This window comes from Hylobates moloch, unplaced genomic scaffold (genome assembly GCF_009828535.3).
Source record: "Hylobates moloch isolate HMO894 unplaced genomic scaffold, HMol_V3 SCAFFOLD_12, whole genome shotgun sequence".
In the NCBI taxonomy this organism is placed as follows: domain Eukaryota; kingdom Metazoa; phylum Chordata; class Mammalia; order Primates; family Hylobatidae; genus Hylobates; species Hylobates moloch.
In genome coordinates this window covers 51030686-51056255 of record NW_026652287.1, presented here as the reverse complement: position 1 = coordinate 51056255, position 25570 = coordinate 51030686, and the positions used below count along the sequence as shown (strand labels likewise).

General features: G+C 54.1%; 1 protein-coding gene across 4 annotated transcripts in view; it reads right to left on the bottom strand.

Moving 5' to 3' along the window:
* Positions 1 to 25570, bottom strand: part of KCNN1 (potassium calcium-activated channel subfamily N member 1) — a 50571-nt gene that overhangs the window by 16976 nt on the left and 8025 nt on the right. For 2 of the 4 annotated variants that reach the window (XR_009208881.1, XM_058424890.1), the window contains exons 1-4: positions 16078 to 16283; positions 9167 to 9649; positions 8150 to 8245; positions 897 to 1315 (exon numbers count right to left, since the gene is read on the bottom strand). Coding sequence is in view for 3 of the 4 variants with exons in the window: in XM_058424890.1 (XP_058280873.1) it covers positions 897 to 1315; positions 8150 to 8245; positions 9167 to 9649; positions 16078 to 16245 (1166 nt within the window). In the remaining variant the exon portion in view is untranslated. Of the gene's footprint in view, positions 1 to 896; positions 1316 to 8149; positions 8246 to 9166; positions 9650 to 10211; positions 10304 to 16077; positions 16284 to 25570 lie in introns of those variants that run through there. The other 2 variants (XM_058424891.1, XM_058424893.1) reach the window with 2 other exon arrangements.

The following is a 25570-nucleotide window of genomic DNA, read 5'->3' as shown; positions in this document are numbered from 1 at the left end:
TTTTTTTTTTGACTGGAGTGCAGTGGCGCAATCTCAGCTTACTGCAACCTCCACGTCCCAGGTTCAAGGGATTCTCCTGCCTCAGCCTCCCGAGTAGCTGGGATCACAGGCACCACCACCGCGCCCAGCCCACCCCAGATCCATTTAAGTCTTGGGAGGAAACATCGGAGCTCCCAGGGGTCAGCTGCCCAAACACAACATCAGAGCCAAGCCCTTCCTTAATCCCCCGCCCTTCGGACACAAGGGCCCTGAGGCTCGGAGAGGACGCCCAGTGGAGTGGCCTGCCCCCGAGATGGGGGGACTGACCCAGGCCCACCCTGCCGGGCCCGTTCTCCCTGCCTCCCTCCCCTTGCGGCAGCTAATCTTAAATTCCTAGCGGGTCGGGGATGGCGGCAGCGGTGGCAGCGGCTGCTCTGCGCACACAGCTCAGCCGAGGGTGGGACTCACATGTTTTCCCTAAAGTCCAGTGGAGCGGGCAAAGGGGAAAATGAAAGCTGGTTAAACGTGAGACGTGGGAGACAGAGGGGAGGAGGAGACGTCCCTATGCCTGCTGCCTGCGCCCCCCGGGGCCAGAGATCAGGAGTCAGCCTCCCAGGGAGCCGAGGGGCTGGGAGAAGGAGGCTTAGGAGACCGTGGCAGGGAGGATGAGGGAGAGGGAGCTGGGGTCCCTCCCTGGTTGAGGGCAGCTGGGGACACAGGGCTAGGTCCCCAGGGAGGATGATTACTGAAGCCACAAACTGGAAGACAGGAGGCACCACGGGTGTCTTGCAGTCGGGGAGACGGAAGCAATGGCCAGGGTCCGGAGGGGCCCAGGGTCAGTGAAATCATGAATGGGCACGGAGGTCCAGGGAGACGGGGGCTGGGGGATAGGGGGGCTCCAGGGGCGGGGGTCGCACCTCTCGCAGACGCGCACGGTCCAGGCTGCGATGATCCAGGAGGAGATGCTGAAGACCAGCAGCACGGTGCCGGGGCAGATGGTCATGAGCGTCTTCATGACGAAGCGCGTGTTGAAGGTGATCTTGTTGAGGGCCCCGATGCTGCGGCTCGAGGCGTCCGTGAAGATTTTGCTGTGCAGTAGCATCACCCGGCCCAGCAGGTAGAGGCGCAGGAACATGGGGATGGACAGCAGCACGTCCACGTCAGCCTCGGCCACCGAGGGCGCGTACGTGAAGGCCAGCCGCGCCGTCCACGTGAAGCGGTAGTGGCCGGGCACCGGGTGAATGGCGCACACCGCCAGCTCTAGCGAGATGAGGAACACGCGCTCGCAGGTCATGGCGATGCGCCAGTCATCAGCCCCGTTGTCCACCATGAACAGCTGTGGAGGGCGGGAGGGAGCCAGCCATGGGTGTCAGACACGCGCCGCGCTCCCTGCCCAGCCCCACCGCGCCCCCAGAAAGTGATGTCAGCCTGGCCTGAAACCCCACAGGCTCGGATTTTTCTTTCTTTCTTTCTTTCTTTTTTTTTTTTTTGAGATGGAGTTTTGCTCTTATCGCCCAGGCTGGAGTGCAATGGCACGATCTCTGCTCACTGCAATCTCCGCCTCCTGGGTGAAAGCAATTCTCCTGTCTCAGCCTCCAGAGTAGCCGGAATTACAGGCTTGCTCCACCACACCTGGCTAATTTTTGTATTTTTAGTAGAGATAGGGTTTCACCATGTTGGTCAGGCTAGTCTCGAATTCCTGACCTCAGGTAATCTGCCCACCTTGGACTCCCAAAGTGCAGGGATTACAGGCATGAGCCACCATGCCCAACCTCTTTTCTTTCTTTTTCTTTTTCTTGAGACAGAGTCTCACTCTGTCGCACAGGCTGGAGTGCAGTGGCACAATCTTGGTTCACTTGGCTCATGCGCCATGAAGAACATCTTGGCAACCTCCGCCTCCAGGGTTCAAGCAATTCTCCTGCCTCAGCCTCCCGAGTAGCTGGGATTACAGGCGACTGCCACCATGCCCGGCTAATTTTTGTATTTTTAGTAGACACAGGGTTTCACCATGTTGGCCAGGCTGGTCTCAAACCCCTGACTTGAAGTGATCCGCATGCCTCGGCCTCCCAAAGTGCTGGGATTACAGGTGTGAGCCACTGTGCCTGGTGAGGATTTTTCTTTTCTTTTTCCTTTTTTTGGAGACAAGGTCTTGCTCTGTGCCTGGACTGGAGTGCAGTGGTGCAATCACAGCTCACTGCAGTCTTGAACTCCTGGGCTCAAGTGATCCTCCCGCCTCAGCCTCCTCCTGAGGAGCTGGGATTACAGGCATGCAACACCATGCCTGGCTAATTTTTTAAATTTCCTGTAGAGATGGGGTCTCCCTATTTTGCCCAGGCTGGTCTAAAACTCCTGGCCTCAAGTGTCCTCCTGCCTCAGCCTCCCAGAATGCTGGAATCACAGGTGTGAGCAATGGCATCAGCTTCAGATTTTTCCAAGAGAAGTCAGAAGCGTGACCTTGTATGCAAAACTCTCTAGTTCTCAGCACTGGCCACAATTCGAACGAAATATCAGATGAGTGTTCCCCAAAAAGTTCAACATAGAGTTACTAATGACCCAGCAATCCCACTCCTAGACAGACTCAAGAGAAATTAAAACAAGTGTTTAAGCAAACCCTTGAACAGACACATTCACAACAGCACTATTCACAACCTCCAAAAGTGGAAACAGAATGGGCGCAGTGGCTCCTGCCTGTAATCCCAGTGCTTTGGGAGGCAGGAGGACTGCTTGAGGCCAAGAGTTTGAGACCAGCCTAAGCAACATGGCAAAACCCCGTCTCTATTAAAAATACAAAAAAAATTAGCCAGGTGTGGTGGCGGGTGCCTGTAATCTCAGCCTTGAGAGGCTGACGCACAAGAATCACTTGAACCTGGGAGGCAGAGGTTGCAGTGAGCCAAGATTGAGCCACTGCACTCCAGCCTGGGCAACAGAGTGAGACGCTGTCTCGATAAAAAAAAAAAAAAAAAAAAAAAAAGAAAAGAAAAAGAAAATTTATGCAGAGATGGGGACTCGCTCTGTTGCCCAGGCTGGTTTTGAACTCCTGGGCTCCAGCAGTCCTCCCACCTCAGCCTCCCAAAGTGCTGAGATTCCAGGTGTGCGTGCCCAGCCCTTCACTATACTTTTCTCTTCCTTCTGAACGTGTGTATAACTCCTAAGTATCTTTTTTTTTCCTTTTTCACGTGTCATTTTAAAAATAAGAAGCAATAAAGTCATTCTAAAATAAGAAAAAGAAAAAAAGTTACTTCCTTAAAATGTGGCGGCCGCGCGTTCTAGGGGCCTCCTCCGCTCGCACATCGGCAAAGCATTGACATAAAGGACACCCTGCAGCGCCACTGCTCCCCCGGGCCCTCCATGGGGTACCATGGCCATGTCCAGGGCCAGTCCTAGGGGAGGTGAGCAGAGCGCCAAGATACATAACATCTGTCAGTTACGGAGCCGGGACCAATCATATTGGAGCTGGAGGCAAAAGTTATCATCAGTAATGTGGCCACGCCCCCTCCCCCACCCCCGCCTGCCCTTTTTTTTTGAGACCTGCTCCTGCTCTGGCGGGATCATAGCTAACTGCAGCCTCTAACTCCTCCCTTTTTTTTTTTTTTTTGAGACGGAGTCTCGCTCCACTGCCCAGGCTGGGGTGCAATGGCGCGATCTCGGCTCACTGCAAGCTCCTACTCCTGGGTTCACGCCATTCTCCTGCCTCAGCCTCCCGAGTAGCTGGGACTACAGGCGCCCGCCACCACGCCTGGCTAATGTTTTGTATTTTTAGTACAGACAGGGTTTCACCATGTTAGCCAGGATGGTCTCGATCTCCTGACCTCGTGATCCGCCCGCCTCGGCCTCCCAAAGTGCTGGGATTACAGGCGTGAGCCAGGCCTTTTTTTTTTTCTTTCTTTTTTTTAAGAGGAGGGGGTCTTGCTATGTTGCCGTCCATACTGCCTCCGTTTTTTGTTTGTTTGTTTGTTTGGTTTTTTGTTTTGTTTTTTATTTTGAGAGGGAGTCTCATTCTGTCCCCCAGGCTGGTGTGCAGTGGCGCGATCATGGCTCATTGCAGCCTTGACTTCCCTGGGCTCAGGTGATCCTCCCACCTCAACCTCCCAAGTAGCTGGAACTACACATGTATACCACTATGCCTGGCCAACTGTTGAAAAAACTTTTGTGTAGAGATGGTGTTTTGCCACGTTGCCCAGGGTGATCTCGAACTGTGCTCGAGTGATCCTCCTGCCTCGGCCTTCCAAAGTATTGGGATTACAGGCGTGAGCCACTGTGTCCAGCCTGAATTACAGTTAAAAAAAAAAAAAAAAAAGCCGGGTCCGTGGCTCACACCTATAATCCCAACACTTTAGGAGGCCGAGGCAGGAGGATCACTCTAGCCCAGGAATTCAAGACCAGCCTGGGCAACATAGGAAAATCCTGCCTTTATATGTGTATGGTTTTATATATCTGTATATATAATGTTTTACATTTAGCTGGGCATGGTGGTCTGTGCCTGTGGTCCCAGCTACTTGGAAGGCTGAGGCAGAAGGACTCCTTGATCCCAGGAGGTACAAGCTGCAGTGAGCTCTGACTGCATCACTGTACTCCAGCCTGGGCGACAGAACGAGATCCTGTGTTTAAAAAACAAAAACAAAAACAGGCTGGGCAGTGGCTCATGCCTGTAATCCCAGCACTTTGGAAGTCTGAAGCGGGTGGAACACGAGGTCAGGAGTTCAAGACCAGCCTGGCCAACATGGTGAAACCCCGTCTCTACGAAAAATATAAAAATTGGCCAGGTGTGGTGGCAAGTGCCTGTAATCCCAGCTACTTGGGAGGCTGAGGCAGGAGAATCACTTGAACCCAGGAGGCAGAGGTTGCGATGAGCTGAGATTGCACCACTGCACTCCAGCCTTGGTGACAGAGCAAGACGCCATCTCAAAAAATAATAATAATAATAATAACAAAAAAAAAAGTATACATATATGAAATTCACAAACCGTACAATCCTCCCATTTAAAGTGCACAATTCAGTGGCATTTAGTACACCTCTTCTATCTAATTTCAGAACACTTCCATCACCCTAAAAGGGAGCCCTGTCCCCATTAGCAGTCGCTCCTTTCCCAGCCCCCGGCAACCACTAATCTCCTTTCTGTCTCTGCGGATTTGCATCTTCTGAAAATTTCACATAAATGGAAGCATGCGATTTGTGGCCTTTTATGTCTGGGTTCTTCTGCTGAGCGTCATATTTCTGAGGTTCATCCATGTTCAGTATCAGAAATTGTTATAGGTTGATTTGTGTTCTGCTGAAAAAGATATGTTGGCATCCTGACCTCTAGTACCTCTGAATGTGCTCTTATACGGAGATAAGGTCTTTATAGAGGTCATCTCGTTAAATGAGGTCATTGTAACGAGGTCGGCTAGTTAAAATGAAGTTAAGCTGGAATCAGGCCAGGCATAGTGGCTCAGGCCTGAAATCCCAGCACTTTGGGAGGCTGAAGCAGGAGGATCGCTTCAGCCCAGGAGTTCAAGACCAGCCTGGCCAACACGGTAAGACCCCCTTTCTACAAAAAAAAGCAAAAAATGTAAAAATTAGTGGGGCATGGTGGCAAGTGCTTGTAATCCCAGCTACCTGGGGGCTTACCTGTGTAAGCCCAGGATGTCGAGGCTGCAGTGATCTGTGATCAAGCCACTGCATTCCAGTGTGGGTGACAGAGCGAAACTCTGTCTCAAAAAAAAAAAGTGGAATCATCTAATTACAGTGGGCCCTAATCCAATAATGACTGGTGTTCTTATTTTAAAAAGGGGAAATTTGGACACAGACACTCTCAAAGGAAGAACATCATGTGATCCTCAAGGCAGAGATTGGAGTGACACATCTCCTAAGCCGAGAACCCCCAAAATTGCCAGGAGCAACCAAAAGCTAGGAGAGAGGCCTGGGACGGATTCTCTCTCATGGCTCTCAGAAGGAACCAACCCTGCTAACACCTTGATCTCAGACTTCTATACTCCAGAACTTTCAGACAATACATTTCTGCTGTTTTGGTGTTTCGTTCTTTTGTTAAGGTTGAATAGGCCAGGCATGGTGGCTCACACTTGTAATCCCAGCACTTTGGGAAGCCGAGGTGGGAGGATCACCTGAGGTCAGGAGTTCGAGACCAGCCTGGCCAATATGGTGAAACCCCATCTGTACTAAAAATACAAAAATTAGCCAGGCGTGGTGGCGGGCACCTGTAATCCCAGCCATTCAGGAGACTGAGGCAGGAGAATCACTTGAACCTGGGAGGCAGAAGTTGCAGTAAGCCAAGATAGCGCCACTGCACTCCAGCCTGGGCAACAGAGTGAGACTCTATCTCAAAAAAAAAAAAGGTTATGCTGGGCGCGTTGGCTCACGCCTGTAATCCCAGCACCTTGGGAGGCCGAGGCGGGCGGATCACCTGAGGTTTGGAGTTCAAGACCACCCTGACCAACATGGAGAAACCCCGTCTCTACTAAAAATACAAAATTAGCCAGCTATGGTGGCACATGCCTGTAATCCCAGCTGCTCGGGAGGCTGAGGCAGGAGAATTGCTTGAATCCAGGAGGCATAAGTTGCGGTGAGCTGGAGATCGTGCCATTGCACTCCAGCCTGGGCAACAAGAGTGAAACTCCGTCTCAAAAAAAAAAAAAAAAAGGTTGAATAATTGTCCATTGTACAGGTGCACTACATTTTATTTATCCATTCATGCCTGGATGGACATTTGGACGTTGTTTCTGCTTTTTGGCTACTTTGTAGTTTTGTTTTTTGAGACGGAGTCTTGCTCTGTTGCCCAGGCTGGAGTGCAATGGTTCGATCTCAGCTCACTGCAACCTCTGCCTCCCAGATTCAAGTGATTCTCCCACCTCAGTCTCCCAAGTAGCTGGGATTATGTGCACCCGATATCATGCCTGGCTAATTTTTGTATTTTTGTAGAGACGGAGTTTCACCATGTTGACCAGGCTGGTCTTGAACTCCTGACCTCAAGTGATCCACCCGCCTCAGCCTCCCAAAGTGCTGGGATCACAGGTGTGATTTCTGGCTACTTTGAACAGTGCTGTTATCAACATGCATGTGCAGCCGGGCATGGTGGCTCATGCCTATAAAGTCCCAACACTTTGGGAGAGTGAGGTGGGCCGATTACTTGAGCCCACGAGTTTGAGGCCAGCCTGGGCAATATGGCGAGACACCGACAAGACAATACAAAAATTAGCCAGGCGTGGTGGTGCGCAGCTGTAGTCCCAGCTACTTGGGAGGCTGTGGCAGGAAAATCTCTTGAACACAAGAGGTCAAAGCTATGACTGCGTCACTGCACTCCAGCCTGGGCAACAGAGTGAGACCCTGTCTCAAAAACTAAACAAATAGGCCAGGAGCAGTGGCTGACACCTGTAATCCTAGCACTTTGGGAGGCCGAGATGAGTGGATCACTGGAGGTCAGGAGTTCAAGACCAGCCTGGCCAAGATGGTGAAACCCAGTCTCTACTAGAAATACAAAAATTAGCAAGGTGTGGTGCCATGCGCCTGTAATCTCAGCTACTTGGGAGGCTGAGGCAGAAGAATCGCTTGAACCCAGGACGCAGAGGTTGCAGTGAGCCAAGATCATGCCACTGCACTCCAGCCTGGAAACAACCCATGTGTCCCAGAGTCCCAGCTCAGCTCCTCACTTTCTCACTACCTGTTCTTTTTTGTAAATAATCAATGAAAATTAAAACACAGATGTGTGTTTCAAGGAAATCTAGAATGATGGAAACTGTGTGTCTTTTTTTTTTTTTTTTTTTTTTTTTTGTCGCCCAGGCTGGAGTGCAGTGGCGCGATCTTGGCTCACTGCAAGCTCCGCCTCCCGGGTTCACGCCATTCTCCTGCCTCAGCCTCTCCGAGTAGCTGGGACTACAGGCGCCCACCACCACGCCCGGCTAATTTTTTTTTGTATTTTTAGTAGAGACGGGGTTTCACCGTGGTCTCGATCTCCTGACCTCATGATCTGCCCGCCTCGGCCTCCCAAAGTGCTGGGATTACAAGCGTGAGCCACCGCGCCCGGCCCAACTGTGTGTCTTTATGGAGATCTTTTTTCTATCAGAAGCCAATTGTTCATCCTTTTATGTTTTGTGGGGATGGGATCCGAGGTGGGCAGGTGTGGGGGGATCTGGGGTTTGAGGAGAGGGGCTGCTTCCTGCAGCATTCAGCACTGACCTGGATCTCCCGGGCATGGTAGAGGACAACGAGACCCAGCAGGATGGCCGTGGAGAGGCTGATGAGGCATTTGAGTGCGAATGAGTACAGAGACTCCTGGTAAAGAGAGAGGACACAGCCGGATGGACACTGGAGGCGGTGGGCCGGCGGCCCTCCCATCCCCTTACCCTGGCTCCCGGGCATGGGAGTCAGCCAAATGGGGCTCTTCCCAGTGGCTTCTCCTACTGTACCCCGAATTTCTGCTAGTTCCCCAGTCCTGGGGCTGCTGTGTGTGAAACAGCTTATCAGGGCTGGGCGTGCAACAGGTGCTGTGTTCAGGAAGCAGTGCTCTCCTGTCCTTATTCCTGGGGACTGGGCTGACAGCAAGATGTGTCCAGTGCTTCACAGTTTATGAGGCCTGGCCTCACTTGGGCACAGAACTTCACAGTTTATAAGGCCTGGCCTCACATGGGCACAGCACTTCACAGTTTATAAGGCCTGGCCTTAGATGGGGAGAGCACGTCACAGTTTGTAAGGCCTGGCTTCACATGGGCACAGCACATCACAGTTCACAAGGCCGGACATCATCCAGCCTCAACACTTCACAGTTTATAGGCTGATACAGCCCTGATCTCTCTCCATCCTCACACATTCTAGGTGGCATGAGGGAACCCACAGCCAGGCTTGTAACCTGGACGCACTCACTCTCAGAAGGGGAGGAAGCTCTTCTGTTGCTCCCCAGAGCAGGCTCACTCTGGGGAACCCCTGTCCTGGGGGGAAGCCCCCCTCCGCCTTAAGCCAGGGTGCAGCCCCTTGACACCTGGCCATGGAATGGGCTGGAACCTTCCCTCCCCATGTGCAGCCTCCCTGCTACCTTCCCGGAGGTGGGTATGCAGAAGGCCAGGGAGCCCTCACCTCCAGGAGCCCCCTAACACTCCCTATCTCCTGGGGGGCCCTGCCACCCCCAACCCCATGTCAAGAAAGCTAGGCAGGCTCGGTGGAACCTCCCTGGAGTGCCTGGGGGAGGACCACGCCTACCTTGGTATACACCCCCCAGGACAGCTCGGTCTCCGTCACCATGACGACGATGCCAAACATGCCAAAAATGAGGGCATAGTCGCTGAGGCGCTTCCGCTTCTCGAAGAGCGCCCGCCGGTGGCCCAGGCGGTGGCCCACATTTGAAGGCTTCCCTGAGGCTCTCTGCCTGCCGGCCTCATCTTCCTCATCATCCTCGTCATCGTCCTGGTCCTGGGGCTGCCCCCGGGGGCTGCCGGGTGAGGGCCGGGCTGGCTCACTCTTGGCCACTACCACCTGGAGGCCCGGGCTATGCGGGGGTTGTGGGGGGCGGCCGGCCTCGGGGTCCGGAGGGTCTCGTCCCAGGGCGCCCGGCCCGCTGCCCAGCGGCCGCCCCACGCTGCCATTGTAGCTGTGGCTGTTCATGACTACCTGGGTGCAGGGGTTGGGCTCGCTGCAGGCCACCCGGGGCCCGGCATGGCTCAGTGGCTGGGCTCCTGCACTGACCTGCAAGGGCACAGAGGGACATGGTCACAGCAGGGTCCAGCTTACTGACCAGAAAGGCAAGGACCATCCCGGCCATCCCAGAACGTTCTAAGTTTGGGAGTGGCCCAGAGTGCTGACACGTGGGTTTATCATCCCAGAAGCATCTGAGTCAGCCTGAATCCCTCCCCTGTTCAAAGCCCTGCCACAGCTCCCCAGTGCCATCCCATTGAAAAAATCAACTCCAGAGAGCTGGGCACGGTGCTGCAGCTCTGGTAATTGCAGCTACTTAGGAGGCCAAGGCAGAAGGACCGCTTGAGGTCAGGAGTTCGAAACTGGCCTGGCCAACATGGTGAAACCCAGTCTCTACTAAAAATACAAAAATTAGCCAGGCGTAGTGGTGCATGCCTGTAGTCCCAGCTACTTGGGAGGCTGAGGCAGAAGGATCTCTTGAACCCAGGAAGCAGAGGCTGTAGTGAGCCAAGATCATGCCATTGCACCCCAGCCTGGGTGGCACAGTGAGACTATGTCTCAAAAAAAAGAAAAAGAACAAAGAAACTCCAGAGCTGGGCCCAGTGGTACACACTTGTAATCACAGCTACTTAGAGGCTGAGACTGGAGGATCACTTGAGCCTGGGAGTTTAAATCCAGCCTGGACAACATAACAAGACCCGATCTCTAAAAAAAACAAAAACAAATAAAATAAAACACCAAACTCTTCACTATGGCCAAGGGGCCCTCTGTATCTGGTTCCCACCTATCTCGTCCTTCTTACTCTCCCCAGACCCAATCCCTCCAGCCACAGTGGTCTCCCAATCACCAGATTCCAACAAGTTCATCCTTCTCTGAGCCCTTGCACAGGCTGTGCCCTCTACCTGGAACACCCCCCTACCAGCCCCTTGCCTGCCGACTTTTTGTGTATCCAAGCACCTAGAACAATGCCTAGCAAACAGATGACACTCAGGAAACACTTGCTGAATACTGGAAGATGAAATCTACCAACGGGCTTGCCTGGGAGGATAGGGCGGCTAACGGTATGCTTAGAAGGTGGTTTTCATCTGAGCTCATCCTCTTCCAACCTTCAGACTCTTGGATGAGTTAACCTCACCTCACTGTGCCTCCTGCATTTGTAGGCTCCTGCACCGTGGCCTATGGGACATTAGGGACCCCGGCTGTGGCTACAGAGATCCTGAGGCTCCCTCCTGCCTGGGCAAGAGGGGATCCATAATCTCCAAACAGATTCCAGGACTAGTGTGGCAATGCAGGATTTAACTCCAAGATCTGGAATCGATTCTGCAGGGCTTTGTAAGACAGAAGACATGCTTGGCTGGGCTCTATGATCTCAGGCCAGCCTGTTTCCCTGCCAGGCTATCTGAAAAGCACCCTGTGTGATTACAGAGCAATGTCCTGTGGCATCATGTGTGAGAGCAGGGACCTCAATGATGGTGACACAGTCATCATGCTCACCAAAGCACTGATGAGGCTGTCTGAGTCTCTGGATCCAACTTGTCAGATTCTCCCCTGCCCTGCCCAGCCCAGTATCTCAGACCCTCAAATTGCACTCCTTGCCTGCTCTGTAGCCCAGGCTGGAGTGCAGTGGGGCAATCCTAGCTCACTGCAGCCTCAGACTCCTGGGCTCAAGCGATCCTCCCACCTCAGCCTCCCAAGTAGCCAGGACTACAGGTATGTGCCACCACCCCCAGCTAATGATTTATTTTTCCGAGATCAGATGAGATCAGGCGTGTTCAGGGTGGTACGGCCATAGATGATTTATTTTTATTTCTAGTAGAGATCAGGCCTTGCTACATTGCCCAGGCTGGTCTGGAATTCCTGGGCTCCAGTGATCCTCCCTCCTCGTCCTCCCAAAGTGTTGGGATTACAGGCATGAGCCACTGTGCCCGGTCCCAGGCTCCATTCTTTAGGTAAATGTTCTCCTGAATCCTAATACTGCCAAGAAGTGGGTCCTGGGATTTGATCAGTTTTACATATGGGGAAACTGTGGCATGATGTTGTGAAAGAACCTGCCTGGGCCGGGCACAGTGGCTCACGCCTGGAATCCCAGCACTTTGGGAGGCCAAGGTGGGCAGATCATCTGAGGTCAGGAGTTCGAGACCAGCCTGACCAACATGGTGAAACCCTGTCTCTACTAAAAAGACAAAAAATTAGCCGGGCATGGTGGCCCATGCCTGTAATCCCAGCTACTCAGGAGGTTGAGACAGGAGAATCGCTTGAGCCCGGGAGGCGGAGGTTGCAGTGAGCCGAGATCATGCCATTGCACTCCAGCCTGGGCAACAAGAGCAAAACTCCGTCTCAAAAAAAAAAAAAAAAATACAAACCTGCCTGAAGACACACCTTCTCCTTGCAAGGAAGATTCTGGACCTGGCTCCTTTGTGAGATTTTCCCAACAAGCTGGGCAGGGGTGGGTGGAGGGCCAAGTGTTATCCCCTTTGAAATGGTCACAACAGCATGCAATGGGGGTCCCCCATGTGCCAGACCTGGGAGAAGGGTTGGGGGGCAGCTGTGTGCACAGGCAGGACACTTGCCACAAGCACTGGGGGTGACAGACTAACAGATCATCATTCCAGGACACAGCAAGATGAGCCACACTGGCTGGGCGCGGTGGCTCACGCCTGTAATCCCAGCACTCTGGGAGGCCGAGGTGGGCAGATCACTTGAGGTCAGGAGTTTGAGGCCAGCCTGGCCAACATGGCAAAATCCTGTCTCTACTAAAACTACAAAAATTAGCCAAATGTGGTGGTGGGCACCTGTAATCCCAGCTACTTGGGAGGCTGAGGGAGAAGAATCGCTTGAACCCTGGAGGTGGAGGCTGCAGTGAGCTGAGATCATGCCACTGTACTCCAGCCTGGGCAACAGAGTGAAACTCTGTCTCAAAAAAAAAAAAAAAAATGAGCTACACTGCTGGGTGGGACATGGGTGACTTTGGCCGCCGCACACATTGCAGGACCACCTATGCCTTTGTCCGGCACCCTTCACGCTGTCTGTCCCTCACTATGTGTCTCCAGATACTGGTGTCAGCAAACAGGAGTGCAAGAATCATTCCTTCGTGGCCGGGTGCGGTGGCTCATGCCTGTAATCCCAGCACTTTGGGAGGCTGAGGTGGGTGGATCACTTGAGGTCAGGAGTTCAAGATCAGCTTGGCCAACATGGCAAAACCGGCTGGGCATAGTGGCTCACGCCTGTAACCCCAGCACTTTGGGAGACTGAGGCAGGTGGATCACCTGAGGTCAGGAGTTTGAGACCAGCCTGGCCAACATAGTGAAACCCTGTCTCTACTAAAAATACAAAAATTAGCCGGGCGTGGTGGTGGGCACCTGCCATCCCAGCTACTTGGGAGGCTGAGGCACAAGAATCACTTGAACTTGGGAAGTGGAAGTTGCAGTGAGCCGAGATCATGCCATTGCATTCCAGCCTGGGTGACAGAGTGAGACCCTGTCTCCAAAAAAAAAAAAAAAAAATCATTCCTTCAATGGTCAGGTGACCTCATGAGTCTCAGAACTTGTCCCACCCCTTCCCACCCTCACCCGTCACATCAATCAGGCTGTGGTTTCCTGTGACCAGGCACTTCACAGCTTGTAAGGCCTGACCTCCCGCAGGCCCAGCACTTCCCAGTTTATGAGGCCCAGCCTCATGTGGCCTGGTACTTCCCAGTTTATCAGGCCTGACCTCCTGCCGGCCCAGCACTTCACAGTCTATAAGGCCTGGCCTTGTGGGCCCAGCATTTGACAGTTTATGAGGCTGACCTTGGCCCTGATCTTTTCCTAACCTCACAAATACTTAGGTGGGCCTTCTGCTCCAAGGCTCAAACCCCTGCCTAACGCCTGAACATCCGCTGGCTACCAGGTGGGGCTGGGAGCTTGCACTAGGGTGCACACAGGGACCCCAGATCCTGTCCTCCTCCAGGGGGCCCAGGAAAACCCAGGCACCCCTTCCAGCATCCCTGAGGGTGCAAAACTTCCCCAGCTGGAGATGGGGGGCACAGGGATGAGAAGCGGGTGGCCTGGCAGACAGAACCCAGAGGGGGTGTAGGCCTCCGAGGGCCTCTGCAAACGACCTTCCGAAACGCACCAATGAAGATGCAATTTGGGGATGTGACTCAGCCACCCGACGCATGGGCCAAATTCAGCCGTGTGTCTGCCATGTTCCTCCTCGCCTGGCAGCCGCGTCCTAAGGTGCCCTGGGCAGGGAGGGGGTGGGGAGGAGGAGAGAAATGGAAGGTGGCTTCCAAGAGGGTGGAGGGATGGAGGGGTGGAGGGGTGGAGGGCTTCCCCGGCACCCACCACGTTACTGTGGACCGGGCTCTTACTGTGCTTTGAGCCTGAGATCAGGATGATCACATTTAATCCCTATCACCACCGGTGAGCAAGGTGGCATTCCCGTTCCCATTTTACAGACGGGAGACAGAGCTCAGACAAGCTCAGCACCTTTTGCACAAGGTCATCCAGCCAGGAAAGGCAGGGACTAAATTAGTGCCATCCAGGCATGGCAGGTGGCAGGGTCTGCTTTCTGGGAGGGGAACCGGCCTGGTCCTACCCTCGAGAAGCCACCAGCTTGGAGCACAGAACTGATGAGTGCCTGGGCCTTCCCCATTCCTGGGTACACATCCCCTCCCCCACTGCAATCTGGGCCTAACACTGGAGTCCCTGGGACCCTCAGGGATTCCCAGAGACTCAGGAGCCCCTGGGAACCCTCAGCCAAGGTTTAGATGTCCATGAAAGGGTATGTTTTTCTGGGTAACAGCCCTGGGTTTGCCAAGTGAGGAATACCACTCTATTAGCTAGGTATACACCTATAGTTCCAGCTATTCGGGAGGCCGAGGCAGGAGATCACTTGAGCCCAGGAGCTCGAGACCAGCCTGGACAACTAGCAATATCCCGTTTCTAACAAACAACAAACAAACGTCCTACGGGGTGTATTTGGGTTGGAAGGTCTTTGATATTGCTTTACTTTTACTATTCTGTCTGGTCATGAGAACTCCCTTCCCTGAAGCCTGGGGTAGGGGGGATGAGAAGAGACCCACTTCCACACCATCCCTGGAGACACACACTTCTGGGGGAATCTGGTGGGCCTGGGGGGACCCAAGAGAGCTCTTGAGGAGAGGATGAGGGTAGCAGGGAGCAGGGATGATGGGTCTTTAGATTCCCCACCGAACAGGACATGGGGAGAGACAGAATCCCAGCCAGGCCCCCAGGGCCCTCCAGCGAGCATTTTTACAAATGACAGGTTGGTTGAGGCAGCCACTGAGGAGGGGCCCTAGGTACCCCTGCCAGGGAGCAAGTTACTGCCCATTCCTCAGCCACCTGCTTTGTAAAGATTCCTCATGGTGCCTCCCCCCCACCCCCCCACTACAAGGGTTGGTGTCCAGAACAGAGTGAGATCTCGCATGGCAAATGCTTTGCAGGCTGTAAGAGCTTGATGCCATTGATTTCTGTTCTTCAGAACTGGACCAAGAGAAGGTGCTCCCTGCCCCTCAATCCCCAAGGCAGACCGCCCCTGCCCCCCAGATGCACACTCAGGGGCTTCCGGGTACCACAACCAGATCAGCACACAGCAGAAACTTCTGGGACATGTGGGCCTGTTGTGGGTCCCCAGCGGGTGCAGCCAGAGTCCGGGTGTCCCTGCTGAGGTTGAGGAAGGTCTCCGAGGATCCCCCTTCCCGCCACCACCCCCACCCCTCTCCTCCCCCAATAATCCTAGGGCCCTAGATCTGCAGGGCAGGCAGACACTGCCTGCCCTCCCGTCCCATGGGCCGCCCAGGAGCCAGTGCAGCAAGGCGCTGGCTGCCCGCCCAATCCCCCCATCACCACCTGCCAGTAGCCTGCCAGCAGCCAGCAGGGTGCAATTAGCCTGCTCTCCCGGAGGCTGCCTCCCTCGGGGGCCCTCCATTCTGATGCATCTCCATCAGCCTTTCCGCTCAGACCCCAGCCTCGGGAATTCCCATCTGCTGGCCAGCCCTCCAGAACAGCAGGGGCAGTGCCCCGAGCTGGGTCCGGGACTTCTGTCCGGGGAGAGCTGGAAGACCCGGTTCCCTGACCCCTCCCTGAGTGCCCCAACCCCTGGATCCAGGGGCCAGTGGTGGGTCACCTCCCTCCCATTCCCAAGTCATTGCGGGTCACTGTCCATCCCTGAGAGCTCCCCGACATCCAACCCGATCTATGGAGTTTGGAGACTCACAGCTCTGCCCTCCCCCAAAGTGAACCCTGCACCCTCCCCCTCCCAGGATGGGGGTGCGTGGATCCTCACTCACTCGGGCAATGTACATGCATTCATTCCCCCCACCTTTCCTGTGTCTCCTAGGCTCCGGACCGCACGGAGACCCTCCCTCTTGGCCCCTGCCCCAAACCGCGTCCCCCTCCGAGACGTGCCTCCCTCCTTGGGCGCCCCGAGCTGCAGACCCTGGATCCTCCCGCACCCTCACCCATCCCACCCTGTACCTGCGGGGCTCGGCCCGAGCGGGCGGACAAGGCTGGAGGGGAGAGGGTCCCGCGCGGCCGCGGACACCCGGTCGGGGGCCGGAGCCGGGGTCGCGGACGGGGCGGGCAGCAGCGAGCGGGCGCGGGGCCCGGGGGCGGCGGGGCCGGGGGCGGTGGCGGCAGGCGCATCCCCCGCCGCCCAGTCCACGGGCCCGGCGGGGGGCGAGCGCCCGCCCGGGCCGGGAGAGAAGGGGGCGGTGCGACGCGGGAGCCGCCGCCGATTGGCCGAGCCCGGGTTGGCACCGCCTTCGACGACCCCGCAAGCCCCGCCCATATTTAAAGATCCCACATTCCCCGGCGCCCCCTGCAATCCCCCAGCATGCGGCTGGTCTTCGAACTCCCCCTCTTGCCCCGTGCGACGGGGAGGACCTTGGTGAAGCTCCAACTCCCGCCCCCAACAGCCCTCCGGGCCTCCTAACTATACCCCCTCCCCAAAATTAGGTCCCAAACTTCAGCTGCTCTGTCAACCTTTGCACGCCTGGGAATGTCCTCCCCGTAAGCATCAGCTGAAAGACAACTTTGCAAAGCGACTCAATGCCTGCCCCTCAAACGACCTCCTCCGGGGTCTAGCTCTGCATAGGGGAGCCTTGAGGGGGACTAGGGTGATTGCAAGTTGGGGGGTGCCTGGGAGCCAGGTGTAGGGACTTCCAGGGGTGGGACCGCGTACATGCTGGGGCACTCGGTTAGAGGCCACCTTCTGTGGGAGGAAAGAGGCCTGTCTGGATCAGGCCACCCAGTCCTAACCCCCAACACCCATTTCCAGGATGACAGGAAGCCAGAGCCCCAGGGAGTTTGGGATCACCAGGGCTGGGGGTCCCCAAAACAGTGCTCCTTCCCCCAGCACCCAGGCTGAACTTGGCCGACTCATTCATTCAAAGTTAATGGCGGCTCCAGGGAGCTTTGGGGACCAGTGGGTAGGGAGCTCTTCCTTCCTCTTCTTCCAGTCTTACTGCCTCTGCCTCTGCCTCACCCTGTTCCCACCAAGCTTGAGGTGACTGTGTTCAGCTCTGTCCCTCACCAGCCTGGGGGCTTCCTGGAGCCAGCAGATCCCACCCCCTATCTCTCTCCCACACCCTCCATCTGTTTTCTTCCCAGCCCAGAGCTTGGGCCCAGGTCAGGAACATCTGAGTGTTTATTCCTGAGGGAGGCTGGTCTTCTGTGTTTCCTCTGCGGAGCTCAGAAAACAGTTGGACTGAATGAAGGAAGGAAGGAAGGAACGCGTGAATGAGGGACAGCTGCATGGGCTGAGGGTGGCGGTGAGTCACAGAGGGGCCAGGTGATGGCTCAGAGTCTCAGAGAGGACCTTTGTTCCCTCCCCTGGAGAGCCTGTTCCTCATCCCAGCCTGTCCAGACTGCTCTGCACAAGGCCCGGCCGTGGTGACAATGCCCAGGGCTGTGACAGTCAGGAAATAGAGGCCTGGGTGGTCCCGGTCAGATCCACAGAGGTACCAGGCAAGGCCAGATAGGATCAGTAACAGGGGACTGTTACACGAGTGACCTGACCAGACACAAGCAGCTTTGAGAGTCACTGCAGAGCAAGAAAGGGGTCGTGGGGACCCCAAAGGGGCGGGTTTTCAGCCACACCTGAGAACCAGCCACCCCTCTTGCATCTCTCCACTGACTCACCAGCACTCCGACCTCCAGCCAAGCCTTCTCAGTCTCCCCTTGTCACGGTTCCCATCTCCAGGCCTTTGCACTTGCTGTTCCCCTGCCTGGACCACCAGGAGCCCTTTCTAAAGCACAATGTTGGAGCCACCCACAGCTCCCTCAGGATTGGGCACATCCCTGAACCACATTCAATGCTCCTGGCCCCTGACAGCTCAACCCAGCCCTCGCAGGGGTCCCTGAGCCACGAGAAGCATACCATGCCCACAGGCTGACCCTGGTCTGCTTGCACAGGCTGTAGCATCAGACGCTTTTTTTTTCTTTTGAGACAGAGTCTCACTCTGTCACCCAGGCTGGAGTGTAGCAGCATGATCTCCATTCATTGCAACCTCTAAACCTCCACCTCCTGGGTTCAAGCAATTCTCATGCCTCAGCCTTCCAGTGTAGCTGGGAGTACAGGTGTGCACCACCAAACCTTGCTAATTTTTGTAATTTTAGTAGAGACGGGGTTTCACCATGTTGGCCAGGCTGGTCTCGAACTCCTAATCTCAAGCGATCCACTCCCAAAGTGCTGGGATTACAGGCACCGTGCCCGGCCAGATGCTTTTTGAATTCAAGTCTAACATGTAACTGTCCTGAAATTCACAAAAACATCAGCCACAGCACTCCACTGCCCCAATCCCCTGCATCCCTGCCCACGCCTCTGTACCCACCTTCTCCCTCTGAAAAGACCTCTGCTTGTTCTCCTTTGCATTCACCTGCCCTGAGGGATCGGGGACCACCCCCATCAAGAAGTGGAACTTGGACAATCAATCTGGTGATCAACGGCCTTGCCTCCTACCTTAGTCAGTCCTGCCACCTGCTGGAATCCCACCCCTCAGAGACAAGGTCGGCAGCATGAATGGGAGTCAAGGTTGGATGGAGGTGGGGCTTCTGGTGGGGGCCGTCTGGGTCTCCGTTCCAGGCAGAGCCTCTCACCAGCCCATGGTTGGCTGGAAGAGACCCAAGAAGCCTGCAAGTGAGCCTGTCAGGCAGCCAAGACGCCCCCGGGACTCATGCCCTGGGAAACTGCCTTGTGCACAGGCTGTGTCCTCTGCAAACGTCAAGCATGGTGGAGGTGGCTGGACAGCAAGCCCCTCCACAGGGGGCCTGAGGGCTGGGCCTCTGGTCTCTGGGCAGTGACTAAGGGTCTGGGTGCAGGAGAACTGGAAGATGTTCACAGGAGCTGAGGGACACAAAGGTAGTGGCCTGAGCAGGGAGTGGCCTGGCCACAGGAGCATCTCCCTACACCTCCATCCCCAGCACCCCTCCACATGTGCATCCACCGAAATCTTGGACCCAGCCTAGGCTGCCTGGATGGAAGCTGGAACCTGGGCCCCAGTGAGTGTCAGGATGGCAAGGGTGAGTAAGATATTCACTCATTCAGCCATTTATTTATTCACTGATTCATTCATTCATGCACTAATTCATTCATTCATTCACTCACATATCCACGTAGCCCCTTCTCTGAGCCTGGTGTTGGGGAATGCAGCACCCTAGAGAGATACAAACCGTGCCCCTCTTGAAGCTGGCTTTCTAAAGGAGGGGGACAACCCTCTCCAAAAAGGGAAATAAAACTGAGAATTTTAGATACACAAAAGTACTGTCCAGCCTAGGCAACATAGCGAGACCCCGTCTCTACAAAATTTTTTTAAAAATTAGCTGGGCGTGGAGCCATGTGCCTGTAGTCCCAGCTCCTCGGGGCGGCTGAGGCAGGAAGATCACTTGAGCCCAGGAGGTGGAGACCGCAGTGAGCTGTGATCATGCCTCTGCCCTCCAGCCTGGGAAACAAAGCAAGACCCTACCTCAAAAAAAAAAGTATCATTAAGAGATCCAATAAAGTTGAAAGAACTAAGAATGAGGACAGGTAGACTTGAGTTAGGGTGGTTGGGGAGGTCTCTTAGAAGAGAAATTTGAGCTGGGTGTGGTGGCTCATGCCTATAATCTCAGCACTTCGGGAGGACAAAGAGGGCGGATCACCTGAGGTCAGGAGTTCGAGACCAACCTGGCCAACATGGCAAAACCCTGTCTCTACCAAAAATACAAAAAATTAACTGGGCGTGGTGGTGGGCACCTGTAATCCCAGCTACTTGGGAGGCTGAGGCAGGAGAATTGCTTGAACTTGGGAGGTGGAGGTTGCAGTGAGCCAAGATTGTGCCACTGCACTACAGCCTGGGCGACAGAGTGAGACTCTGTCTCAAAAAAAAAAAAAAAAAAGGCAGCCGGGTGCAGTGGCTTACTCCGCCTGTAATCCCAGCACTTTGGGAGGCCAAGGCAGGCAGATCATGAGGTCAGGAGTTCAAGACCAGCCTGGCCAACATAGTGAAACCCCATCTCTACTAAAAATACAAAAAATTAGCCGGGCGTGGTGGCGCTATAATCCCAGCTACTCAGGAGGCTAAGGCAGGAGATCGCTTGAACCCGGGAGGCAGAGGTTGCAGTGAGTCGAGGTCACGCCACTGAACTCCAGCCTGGGCGATAATGCAAGACACCATCTCAAAAACAAAACAAAACAAAACAAAAACAAGATCTGGAGTGTTGGCTCCCTCGGGCTCCTGGGAACTGCAGGGGCAGGTAGGGGAGAGGGAAGACCAGGGTGGGAGCTGGGGCAGGTGTCGCAGAGGGCTTGTCCTGAGCTCTCAGGATTCAGGGACCTGGGATTCCTTCTATCAGCATCTACTGAGCACCTCCTGTATGCAGGACTTGTACTCTAAGGCAGGGACACTGTGGTGATAAAGACACACAAAGCCCCCCAAACTCCCAGTTTCAGGCCAGAAGACAAGACCGGCTTTGATATGATAAATACACAAGGGCCCTGCAGACAGAACACGGAGGAAAAAGGGGCACAGGATGGGAAGGGAGGGACTGGGCCTGATCCTCCCCGGTCCTCCCCATGGGCTGCCTGCTGTGTTCTCAGCCCTAGAGGAGGACGTGGGAGCCTGGGGGTGACAGGCAGGCAGGGTAGCAGTTCCATCATAAGCAAGGAGTCCCCAAAAGCATCCAAGGCTGTCAGGGAGCCCCTGTCATGCCCACCAGCAGCCCCACCCTGGGACTGTCCCGTCCTGTCCATTCAGACATGAGCGCCCCTCCCTCCTCATGCTCAGGCTAGAAGGTTCTAGCCTCCTTTCTCTACCACCCCCACATCCAGTGGGTCCAACCGATCCCATAAATTTGCTTCAGGGCACCCCTCTCTCCTCACTGTGGCAGCCCCCTAGAGGAGCAAAGGTTTGACTCCAAAGCCCAATGTCTTTCTACGCAGGTGGACTGGTTTGAATGGTATGCCCCCAAAATTTGAGTCCTCCCCAGAACCTCAGACCTTATTTGAAAATAGGGTTTTTTTTTTTGGCCAGGCTCATGCCTATAATCCCAGCACTTTGGGAGGCCGTGGCGGGTGGATCACCTGAGGTCAGGAATTCGAGACCAGGACCAGCCTAGCCAATATGGCGAAACCCTGTTTCTACTAAAAATATAAAAATTAGCTGAGCCTGAGTATGGTAGCATGTGCCTGTAATCTCAGCTACTAGGGGGTGCTAAGGCAGAAGAATTGCTTGAACCCAGGAGGAAGAGGTTGCAGTGAGCCAAGATTGTGCCATTGCACTCCAGCCTGGGCAACAGAGCGAGACTCCGTCTCAAAAAAAAAAAAAAAGAAAAGAAAAGAAGGTTTTGTTTTGTTTTCTTTTCTTTTGTTTTTGAAGCCGGGTCTCACTCTCTCACCCAGGCTAGAGTGCAGTGGTACGATCATGCTCATTGCAGCCTCTGTCTCTCGGGCTCAAGGGATCCTCCTATTTCTTTTTCTTTTCTTTTTGTTTTTAAATGTAGAGACGAGGTCTCATTATGTTGCCCAGGCTGCTCTTGAATTCCTGGGCTCAAGTGAGGCTCCCACCTCGGCCTCCCAAAGTGCTGGGATCATAAGCGTGAGCCACTGTGCCTGGCCTGGAAATGTTTTTGCAGATGTAGTTAAATGAAGAGAGGGTCATAGTGGGTTAGTTCTGACTCTGATCTAATAACTGGTTTCTGGGTTTTTTTTTTTTTTTTGAGTCAGAGTCTCACTCTGTTGCCCACGCTGGAGTGCAGTGGTACGATCTCGGCTCACTGCAACCTCCGCCTCCTGGGTTCATGCAATTCTCCTGCCTCAGCCTCCTGAGTAGCTGAGATTACAGACGTGCACCACCACAGCCGGCTAATTTTTATATTTTTAATAGAGACGGGGTTTCACCATGTTGACCAGGTTGGTCTTGAACTCCTGGCCTCAAGTGATCTACCCACCTCGGCCCACCTGATGAAGAGGGGCTCATGGTAGATTAGGGCCGGCTCTGATCTAACAACTGTTTTTTTTTTGTTTTAATAAGAAGCCCATATGAGGATACAGATGGACAAACAGGGAGAAGGTCATGTGAAACCAGAGGCAGAGGTGGGGGTGACACAGCCAAAGAACACCAGGAGCCACCAGAGGCTGGAAGAGGCAGGAAAGGATTCCCCTGAGAGCCTCCAGAGGAAGGCAACACCACCAACACCTTGATTTTGGACTTCTGGCCTCTCGAACTGTGAGAGCACAACTTTTTGTGTGTTTTTCTTTTCTTTTTTTTTTGAGAGAGAGTTTTGCTCCTGTCACCCAGGCAGGAGTGCAGTGGTGAGATCCCAGCTCTCTGCAATCTCCGCCTCCCGGGTTCAAGCGATTCTCCTGCCTCAGCCTCCCGAGTAGCTGGGATTACAGGCACCCACCACCACGCCCGGCTAATTTTTGTATTTTTAGTAAAGACGGGGTTTCACCATGTTGGCCAGGCTGGTCTCGAACTCCTGACCTCAGGTGATCTGCCCACCTTAGCCTCTCAAAGTGCTAGGATAACAGGCGTGAGCCACCCTGCCCGGCCAACTTTCTATGGTCGTAAGCCATCCAGCTCATGGTCATTTGTGGTGGCAGCCACAGGAATGAAGGCAGTGATTGTGGACAAGGGACTAGTAACTCTGAGCCTCCATTTCCTCTGCAGGGCAATGCTAGGGCCTCATTGGAGGCCAGTGGCATGAAGTTCAGCACTAGCACTCCATGAATGCTTACGGCTGCTACTGACCTGACCATTACCCGAACTATTTCTTTTTCTTTTTTTTGTTTTGTTTTTTGTTTGCTTTTTTGAGAGGGAGTCTCACTCTGTTGCCCAGGCTGGAGTGCAGTGGCACCATCTCCGTTTACTGCAACCTCCGCCTCCTGGGTTCAAGCGATTCTCCTGCCTCAGCCTCCTGAGTAGCTGGGATTACAGGCGCCCACCACCACGCTCGGCTAATGTTTGTATTTTTAGTAGAGACGGGGTTTCACAGTGGTGGCCAGGCTGGTCTCAAACTCCTGACCTCGTGATCCGCCCACCTCGGCCTCCCAAAGTGCTGGGATTATAGGCGTGAGCCACCGCGTCCAGCTGATCTGGACTATTTCAAAAGCACCTCTTGAACTCTGTCACTGGGGTCTAACCTCCCCCAGAGCCCCCCACCTACAGGGAATCTTTTTTTATTAAGAGCCAGGGTCCCATGGCTCACGCCTGTAATCCTAGCACTTTGGGAAGCCAAGCTGGGCTGATTGCCTGAGCTCAGGGATTCAAGATCAGCCTGGGCAACATGATGAAACCCCGTCTCTACTAAAATAAATAATACATTTAAAAAATATAACCAGGTGCGGTGGCTCATGCCTGTAATCTCAGCACTTTGGGAGGCCGAGGTGGGCGTATCACGAGGTCAGGAGTTCAAGACCAGCCTGGCCAACATGGTGAAACCCCGTCTCTACTAAAAATACAAAAATTAGCCAGGTGTGGTGGCAGGTGCCTGTAATCCCAGCTATCCAGGAGCCCGAGGCAGAGAAACACTTGAACCTAGGAGGCGGAGGTTGCAGTGAGCTGAGATTGCACCACTGCATTCCAGCCTGGGCGACAGAGCGAGACTCTGTCTCAAAAAAAAAAAAAAAAAAACAACAGCAGCGTGGCCAACATGGTGAAACCCCGTTTCTACTAAAAATACAAATAATTAGCCGGGTATGGTGGCACATGCCTGTAATCCCAGCTACTCGGGAGGCTGAGGCAGGAGGCAGGAGAATCGCTTCAACCCGGGAGGCAGAGGTTATAGTACGCCGAGATCACGTCATTGCACTGCAGCCTGGGCGACAGAGCAAGACTCCATCTCCAAAATAAATAAATAAATAAATAAATAAATAAATAGGGCCGGGTGCAGTGGCTGATGCCTGTAATCCCAGCACTTTGGGAGGCCGAGGCGGGTGGATCACAAGGTCAGGAGATCGAGACCATCCTGGCTAACATGGTGAAACCCCGTCTCTACTAAAAATACAAAAAAAATTAGCCGGGCATGGTGGTGGGCGCCTGTAGTCCCCGCTACTTGGGAGGCTGAGGCAGGAGAATGGCGTGAACCTGGGAGGTGGAACTTGCAGTGAGCCGAGATAGCGCCACTGCACTCCAGCCTGAGTGACGAGGCAAGACTCCATCTCAAAATAAATAAATAAATAAATAAATAAATAAATAAATAAATAAATACAATTTAAAAATAAATAAATAAAATAAAAATTAGCCGGGTATGGTGGCAGGCACCTATCTGTAGTCCCAAGCTACCCAGGAGGCTAAGGTATAAGAATCACTTGAGCCTGGGAGGTGGAGGTTGCAGTGAGCTGAGATTGCATCACTGCACTGTAGCCTGGATGACAGAGTGAGACCCTGTATCCAAAAAAAAAAAAAAAAAAAAAGAGACAAGGTTTCCCTTTGTCTCGCAGCAGTCTGGAGTGCAGTAGTGCAGTCAGAGCTCACTGCAGCCTCGATCTCCTGTCCTCAAGTGATCCTCCCACCTCAGCCTCCTGAGTAGCTGGGGCTACATGCGTGTGTCACCATGCCTGGCTATTTTTTTTTCCTTTTGCAGAGATAGGGTCTTGCCATGTTGCTGAGGCTGTTCTTGAACTGCTGTCCTCAAGTGATCCTCCGACCTTGGCCTCCCAAAGTGCTGGGATTACAGGGATCTTTCTTGGTTACAAATCTGATCATGTTGCCCCAGATTCTGGGTGCTCAGTGACCCTCTGGCATTTGAGCAGTTAGATCCCACATGACCCCAGCCTTATCTGCTGGCAAACTTCTACTTGACCTTCCAGACACAGCCCAAAGAGCACCTCCTCCAGGATGCCTTCCCAGGTTTCCCCAAGCACAATGAGTGCTCCCTTCTCTCACAGTAGCGCCTTGGCATGAGATGGAAACCTGGCCACATTTCATCCTCCAACCCCAACCCAGTCCCAGAATGTGCCCACTTTTTTCCATCTGAGGCTCTACCCTGGTACCAACCCAGCTGAAACCACCAGACATCTCCCCGGCCTCCACTCTGGGCTCCTGCCACCTCCACTCCTGCCCTGCTCTCCACAGCAGCCACAGGGCTTCTGAAAATCTTAACTGAGACCATGCCTGTCCCCTGCTCACACACCTGCCATGGTTCCCCATTGCTCTGAAGTCCACACCCTCACCGAAGCCCCTGAGTTCCTTGTAGCTTGGCTCCTACCTGCCGACCTTCTTGCCTTCATCTTCCTCCTCTCTCCCACTCACTCTATTCCAGCCACAGCAGCCTCCTCACTGTTCCTCAAACATGCCAAGCTCATTCCCACCTCAGGACCTTTGCACATGTGGTTCCCTCTGCTGGGTATGCTGTTCCCCCAGCTGTCAGCGGGCCACTTCCTCCTCTTCCTTCAGGTCTCAGCTCAAGATCACTGCCCTAGAGAGGCCTCTCTGACTTTTACAAGAGGCTTCCCTGCTCCCCGGTCACTAATACATCCTCATATTCTATT